This window comes from Abrus precatorius, unplaced genomic scaffold (genome assembly GCF_003935025.1).
Source record: "Abrus precatorius isolate BTA unplaced genomic scaffold, Abrus_2018 Scaffold6, whole genome shotgun sequence".
NCBI classification, from domain to species: Eukaryota; Viridiplantae; Streptophyta; class Magnoliopsida; order Fabales; family Fabaceae; genus Abrus; species Abrus precatorius.
Genome location: NW_020874406.1, coordinates 15678876 through 15687173, shown reverse-complemented (window position 1 = coordinate 15687173; position 8298 = coordinate 15678876). Strand labels below are relative to the sequence as shown.

At 28.5% G+C, this 8298-nt stretch overlaps 1 protein-coding gene across 1 annotated transcript; it reads right to left on the bottom strand.

The window, feature by feature from the left end:
- Positions 1-643: 643 nt before the first annotated feature.
- Positions 644-2217, bottom strand: LOC113869187 (lysine-rich arabinogalactan protein 18). Its single transcript, XM_027505393.1, has 2 exons — positions 1541-2217; positions 644-880 (listed from the first exon to the last, which is right to left on the bottom strand). Exons 1-2 carry the CDS (start codon positions 2144-2146, stop codon positions 797-799), a joined length of 690 nt encoding a protein of 229 aa, XP_027361194.1. The 5' UTR covers positions 2147-2217; the 3' UTR covers positions 644-796.
- Positions 2218-8298: the final 6081 nt, after the last annotated feature.

Genomic DNA, 8298 nt, shown 5'->3' with positions numbered 1-8298 from the left:
ATTGCCTATTGGAACTGAAATTCTCTAGCTACAGCTTGAGAATTGAAGAGTTCGATTTTTCAAATAGAAGAACTGTCATTACAAATTTGAAATATAACGCTGAACAAAAGCATAGCCAACACAAAACTTAAAAGTTCAATTTCAAACCTAAGCTTAAACCCAAAACGGGGCTTAAATGACATTTTTTAAATCAACATATTTACGAAATAATAATGCACATTATTTGAATATTTTTCATGGAAAAAATTGAACCATTAATAAGAAAGATTATTTTATACTGGTTATTCTTCTGTCCCTTAGTAACTTTTTACTCAATAATTTTTTTTTCTAAACTTGCCGAATTGAACATTTCTGTGATATAAAATGTATTTATATATTTTTAATTAATTTAAAATTATTTATTACATCATCGGTACACGTCACAGTCACCCTCGAAATAATCACTGTTCGAGCGGGTGTATGCTACAGCTCTATTAGTTCTCAACCGAAGTCGTTAAACCAAACTAGAAAAGAAAGTTTACCAGAAACATAACTAAAACACAAATAAAAATGGAAGGGCATCGTTGTGTCGGTGCTTGCCCTTTCAAGCAATCCCGAGGTAAAACAAAACATACGCAAAACAAGAGGGCAAGCCCTACAAAAATAATAGTAATGATAGCAACATCATCAATTATAAAGTAATAAGAGTTTGAAGGAAACAATGGCAAATAAATTTAATGTCAGCCCCGACAAGGCCCAAAAAAGAAAATAAATGATACAATAATACTATGTAACAACAGCAATGAAAGCCTCATCTCTAGAACATCAAAACAAGGGTAGCCCAGCTCAAAGCTAAGCATCCTATCACCTTCTTCAAGCACCTGATGGTTTCTGCTCCATTCTGCAATATACAAGCCGCAGAAATTTCAGATCCCAATATTAATATTTTACATACGATTTTTTTAATATTATCATATTAATTCTGTAACTTTTAGTAAAAATTTTGATAAATAAACTTTTATGTATCTTTGAGTTAGATACACAACAACAAAATAATTTTTCATGTGCTAGTAATTTGCTTTGTCACAATCACAGTCACAGACAGACATAATCAATAATTACCACGACCAAGCATGATATATTCTGACAACAATTGAATTCTTAGATGTTATTGGACTTGGATCACATTCACTAGGACACACACAATGTAAATTTGGGCCATAAATATTTGGTGAGTTTTGCTACATCTCTGCAGAACACGGGCTTTTATTCTTTATGAGCAATTACTAAGTTCACTCACTCGCATTCTCGAAATAGAATCTAGAAAGATTCTTTAAAGAAAGAAGTAACCAAATCAACCTCAACAGTGGCGCGTGGCCACACCACAAGACCAAGACAACATTTTAGTTCAATGTCTCGCTCAAAGTCAACTAAACTAAGCAACTCAGTGTCTCGTTCACTCCTTAGATCTGAGACTACATTTAAGAAGTGTAGATCTAATGCAAAATGTACGAACAGTAAAAACATAAAAGCACAAAGAGGAAACAAAACAAGGACGCACCTCGTTCTCAGAAGACGCTGGCCCAGGAGATGAAGCATCCTCACTGGATCCCGGAGCTCCTACTGGTGGCGCAGGAGGGCTAAGCAATGCCGGCGAAGGTGCTGGAGCACTGTGCTTCTTACCCTTCTTCGTCTTCTTCTTAGACTTAGGAGCCGGAGCGGGAACCTCAGCGCTCGGTGCTACCACGGGTGCGGGAGTTGTGGGTGCGGGTGCAGGGGGAGTGCTCGCTGGGGGCGAGCTCACTGGAACAGGAGCAGGTGGGGAACTCACAGGAACTGGTGCTGGTGGAGAGCTCACTGGAGTCACAGCAGGAGGTGTCGCCGCAGGTGGTGGTGAAGCCGGAGGATTGGCCGCCGGAGCTGGAGATGCCGCCTTTGGAGACGAAACGGGGGCTACAGTTGCAGCATTGGGGGACGAAGCTGGTGGAGATGATTTGGGAGAAGCAACTGGCGCCGGCGATTTCGGTTTGGAAGGGGCTGTCGCCGGGGATGTAGAAGGAGTGGTGACAGCCGGAGATTTAGTAGGTGCGGCCGACGGAGACTGGCCTCCGACGCCGGCGACGACAATGCAGATGAGTGCTAAGGAAAGGACACTTCTACGATCCATTGGGTTTTGTGTTTGAGAGTGAGATGGGTGTGTGGTGTGGCAGAAGAAGATTTATTTATAAATATAGGACCGAGCCTCTCTCCGGTTAGATGTGTCAGGAACATAACATAAGGAAGGTGTTGATTAATCCGGATCATCGCTTGGCCCAAGTGGGCCACCACTAACCGTTGGATCAACGAATTTGGGGGCCCACTTATTCTTCAACCAAACAAAGGTTTTTCCTGTTGCGTGACGATTCGCCCACTCCATTAGGTGCACTGTGATTTCCACGAGATGATTATTGATTAGCGGGTGAAATATTATTCACTATTCTACACCTAAATCTCTTTTTGTCACTTCCAATTATCCTTAAAGATGCCTTAACCCTGTCTATTGGTCTACACAAATGTTTCTTACTTTAAACGCATTGTGTGTTTCAATTCTTAATTGACTGCTTTGATTTTGTAATTAAATCATATTTCGATTGTCCAGTAAGTGAAATTATTAATAATATTTTTTAATATGGAAAACAAAAAATAATAGTTGTGAAATTAAATATGCGTTCTAAAAGATCATCAATATAAATTTTTAAATTTTTTTGTTATTAATTTATTTAATATCGTTTATAATATGTTAGATAAATATTTAAATAAGTTGTTAGTTACTTAAAATGGTTTTTATTGTTAATTAAAATTAATTATAACTTATGAGATATATTTGCTTAAGCTTTATGCATGTTTTTTTAAGTTTTATTTAATTTTTAATCACAATCTTATTTTCTATTTATTCAGTTAATAGAAAAATAATAGCTTAATATAAATATCTTTTTATCTTTATGCAAAATAATATGTAATGTATCTTATTCTTAGAAAATAATATTTTTGTAGACAAAATAATTTCACACTTTTTATGTTCTCACGCCTTATATTGTGAGAATTTTTCTTTTCAGATAACGATTATATGATGGGGTAATTTGTGGTATTTGATAAGTTGTCTGAAATGCGCATAAAATAATATGTTATTTAATATAACTGAAATATAGTATAAAATTAAATAATATTTTTTTTACTTGTATATATATATATATATATATATATATATAGTATATATATATATATATATATATATATATCTTAAGAAATTAGATAAATAATGACAATTTGCTATTTTTAAATTATTAATTAGAATGTATATGTAAGACTTGATGTTAAGCTACTTTTTCTCCCTTTTCTCCAAACCCCCCGAGCTGGTGAAGTCTTTACTTTTTTTGTTTCTTCTACTTTTGTATAAGAAGACAAATACAGCTGAAGACGATTATAAACTAGTTACAGTGACATCTTTATATTAATTGAGTAAGATATATATATACGTTAACTTTTAATGTTACATAATAGATAACATTAACCCAATTAAATATGAATGGGTTAAAAATCATTTAGTTTCACTGAAATTCATCTCAAAATGACATGCAAAATATTTTAAAGAAATGATATCATAATTACTCACAAGCTTTAAGTGGTGCATAAGACTACTATAATGACATTTTTTATTATGATAAAGTTTTACTGAAGCTATTTCTTACTTTGATAACAGTCTTTCCTATTTAGTTTTATTTTTTAGCTTAACGATGTTTGTAATTATAGATTAAGTAGTTAGTTTTGGTTTTTTGAGCTGTTTAGCTCTTTTGATTAGAAAAATAAAATAAAACATTACGTTAGCTTTTTAATATTACATAAAAGGTAATATTAATCTCAACTAGATAAAAAAATAAAAACTATAAATTTCAAATTTTAGAAAGTAAACCAAATATATATATATATATATATATATATATATATATATATATTTAAAGCACTAAACTAATAAATAATACATTTTAAAAATTAAAATAACATTCTAGATTTTATTTTTAGCAACAAGCAATAGTATGTATTCACAAATCTTAAACTTAATTATTTAAATAGGATAATTTTGAGTTTTGTAATTTTAACATTAAGCTCCGATGATGAACTTTCATTAAGTGTTTAATTATTCTTTTATTGAAATGTTTCTAAAATGTAAATTAGTACACTTAAAAAATTAAAGAGAAAATTAGTCAAAATTAAAATTTTTTTAAAAAATAAACTCAAATGTTAAATATTATTAATTTCAATAAATAATATAAATTTGAGTAAAAGTAACATTGTGGACTAACTGGGCAGAGTCTAACCAAAAAGTGAGTTAACCTACATTTGCCTCGTAATTAAAAATAATTATAAATGCAAATAAATAAAAATCTTGTAAACAATTATTAAATATTATAAAAATTATAAAATTATAATATTTCTTAATTAAAAAATATACTTTAATTGTTTTACTTTTTTAAAAAATATATAAGTTTGATAGAGTATTTTATTTTCATCTTTAGTTGACTCACGTTATAATGAATTAAAGTATGACTAATTAAATAAGTTAGTAGGCGTAAAGATTTTTATTCAACTTGTTGATCAGCTACTCTAGATTTGAAGTAATGTTTTCATTTTTAGATATTCAACATAAATTTGGTGAGTGTGTTTGAATGAAATATTTTAAGTAAGTAATTTATTTTTGAAAACAATTTATAATTTTACAGATTAAAATTTGTTGTTAAATATTTAATTTTAAATAAATTAAAAAAATTTAATAAATTTTTAATAAATTAAAACTAAATAATTCTAAAGAGTAGCAATTTAAAATTGTTTTTTATTTATTATACGTTCAATTCATATTTTTATTTAATTTATGATTAATATAATAATTTAAATTTCATATTTTTAATTAATTTTATTAAATATAATAATAATTTAACTTTTTCATAGAATATAATTCAATTATTCTATCTTAACAAAATATTTTAAAATAATAAACATATCTATTCGTTTTATTTACACTTCTAAAGGCATACTAATTAATTCGTGGATTGTACACGCAAGTCATTTCTTTTAAAATTCAACAAACACAGTTAAAATTATAAAAATTTTAAGTTACTAATATACACGTTATAATTGGTGTCGAAAACTTCGACATATATAATAATCAAAATTGAAAAGAGTAAAATTTTAATCGTTAATATAAAACTTTAATGTAGTAGTTTAACTTAGTGTCATTGAATTATGAATTTATCGATGATTTTTGACATGTTTATTGAGAAAACAATACGATATCATTGTGTAATCACATAATTAACTAATAAACAAAGAGTTGCTTGTCTGGTCTTTGATGCAGCTGAGCTGGGTCGTGGTGGTGGAAGCATATCATTGTGTAATCAACCAATCACAATGAGCCACAAAGGATGTTCGCCAATAATTGCGCCAAGTTTGGGCTGCTAATATTTCCGACACAAGTTGCCCCACCGCCAACTCGTACAACTGCAACCTGTTCTTAGTTCTTTCTTTTATGATTGTTTTGCTCCAATTTTTTTTTTCAGATTATATTTATTCTTTTACGAAGAATATTTTTGTATAAACTTTAAATATTTATAATATGTTCAAATTAATATATTTGTGTATATAAAATATGAATCATATTTATTAAATTTTTTTAATTTAATAATATAAATGTAGTCTAAAATTTTTCACTAATATCTTCAATTTTGTTATACACAAATTTCAAACTCCGCATTAATCTTAAGTCTCTCTCTAGACTTAATAATTAAGATTTGATCTAACCACTTGTTAGCTTTTTTCTTTTATGTTTCCTTTGTTAAAATTTAAAAACCTTTAGTTTTTTTTTATCCTGACAAGGAAACATAATTTACTTGGATTTCTTCCATTCTGGTGTGAAACATTATCTGATAATACGATAATGATTAATGTTAAACTTAAATCATTACAACAAAACGTAATATATATATATATATATATATATATATATATATCGTATTTTGGTTTTCTGTGGCTGTTATTTTTTTTTGTTTTTGTACATTTATATTTTTTAAAATAAGTAAATAACATCTACACATATTATTCATTATCACTCTTCATCATTTATTGCCACTTTTCCCCCTAAAATATTTCTAATTATAATTTTTTTATATATTTATTTGTATTCTATTTCCGCTCATACAACTTAAATATCTGATTAATAAATATAATGAATATTAAATATAAAAAAATTTAAACAATATTAAAAAATAGACAATAATATTTATCTTTGTATACAAAATAGAGCATAAATTTTTAAACATTTTTAAAAAATTATCTTAAATAAGAATTTTTAATAGTTAATTATTTTTTAATATCCTGTGATTTTTAACATTTAATTTTTTTAATTAGATCTTAATTTAAATTTTGGATTTAAAATCATAATTTATTTATGTATTTAAAAAATTGTCTCTTTTAATTTAATCTTATTTAATGTAATGGAATGTTTATTCTTTTAAATTTATAAATTTTAAAAAACCGTATTATATATCATTATTTTTTAAAAATATTTTAATTTGATAATAATAATAATTAAGAAAATAGCAAATTGAATAAAGATACGTGACGAAGACCATGGTAGGCAGCTGTTTTGTTTGTGTAAAGCTATCACTTAGCAAATGCCTAACAGATTTTTTCCCATTTCCCCATTTCTCTTCTTTTATTATGATTTCACTTTTTGGAAAAAGACACACCACAAACATTGAGAAACAAATGGGCAACTCCCACTTCTTGTAAACACACACACGACATGTTTATACATTGGTGGGAGTACTATGGCACCGTTGCTTTTTATATTTCCTCTTTCTCTTATCGAGAAAATGGCATTCTTTGCTTCTGTCACAAGCGAATTGATATGAGATTATATATATAAAACACATATATAATACAAAACTTTAACTTTTCAATGTGGATGAGGTTACTTATCATCATATTTGTTTGTTCAATTTTATTTTCTTTTTGCTTTCACAGTGTGCTAAACTGACGTGCGACAGATTTTGTATTTTTTAATTAAAATTTTAAATTAAATAATGGTATGTGAATACTTTTAATATTACTGATTTATATTATAATATTTTGTTCCAATAGAAAAAATATGTCATTGTTGATCTCATAATAAAGATGTAAAAGTTTTATTTAAGTTACGTACATTAGTATTTTGTGTGTGAGCGCGCATTAAATGTTGACGGAGGGTAAGATGCTGGTGGGTGTAGATTACACAAAGCAAATGCGAAATCACTGCTCGACCAAACACACTGTACAGTTTACGGGCTTCAAAATTAAAAATTCTCCTTACGCCACAAAAAATCTAACAGCCCGTCGAGTTAATGCTGAGCAAATTTAACCCCCCAAAAAAGAGCTCACGACAATATAAAAACGGAAAAAGGCTGAACCAATAAAAAAGTAACTTAATTTTACTTTTAATCTTTGTATTTTAACATTTTAAACAGAAAAATAATTACACTTCTCTTTTTGTATATTAGAAGAGGCTAATAAGTCCAGGAACAACAAGAAAAACTACAAAATCCATCCCAAGTAAAAGAACCAAAAAAGAAAGAGCTTGATAAAAAAATACAAAGCTATCATACATATCATGTACCATCTTAGCTAAAAAATTAGCATAATGATTAGCTTTTCTAAAACACGAGATAAACTAATAAATTTACACTACTTCGACAAATCGAGTTGACTAAATTACAGAGAAACATTGTTTAAACTTACCTTTGTCAGAGAAAATAAAATGGAAAAAAAAAAATCCAATTTATGTATAAAACTAACCAAAAATTCTCCATTAGAGCCCCTAATGATTCCACCACAAGCTGTCGATGAGTCTTTGTGATGAACTGATTCCACATTCAATTTTAGGCAACCTTTAAGATGAGGAATTCAAGAAATGAGCACTTCATCCTTAGTAAGTCCATTCAAAATATGACTTGCGGGTAGAGGAGATTTAGAAATATACCAAGTATAGGCAAGAATTTGAAAAATCAAGTAAGCAGTTGCAGTAACCTTAGAACCAAAAACATAAAAGAGTTCGTTTTTAGACTGCAATTTCCAAATGGCAATAGCAAAAATGAGATGCCAATTCTTATAATTATTCAAATTTTTAGACTACAAATTATAAGGTTAGAACTATAAAATATGCTCCAATTATCTTAAGAAATAAAATGATCTCATATTTTCTTAGCAAACCTAGTCCCTCAAAATATGGGAAATGGATCCAAGAGAAGAGTC

Bases quoted from the DNA above. Each gene is read 5' to 3' on its own strand.
- LOC113869187 (XM_027505393.1), bottom strand. From the start codon at position 2,146: ATGGATCGTAGAAGTGTCCTTTCCTTAGCACTCATCTGCATTGTCGTC. The intron at 881-1,540 runs GTGCGTCCTTGT...TGTATATTGCAG, and splicing joins CAGCGTCTTCTGAGAACGAG to AATGGAGCAGAAACCATCAG.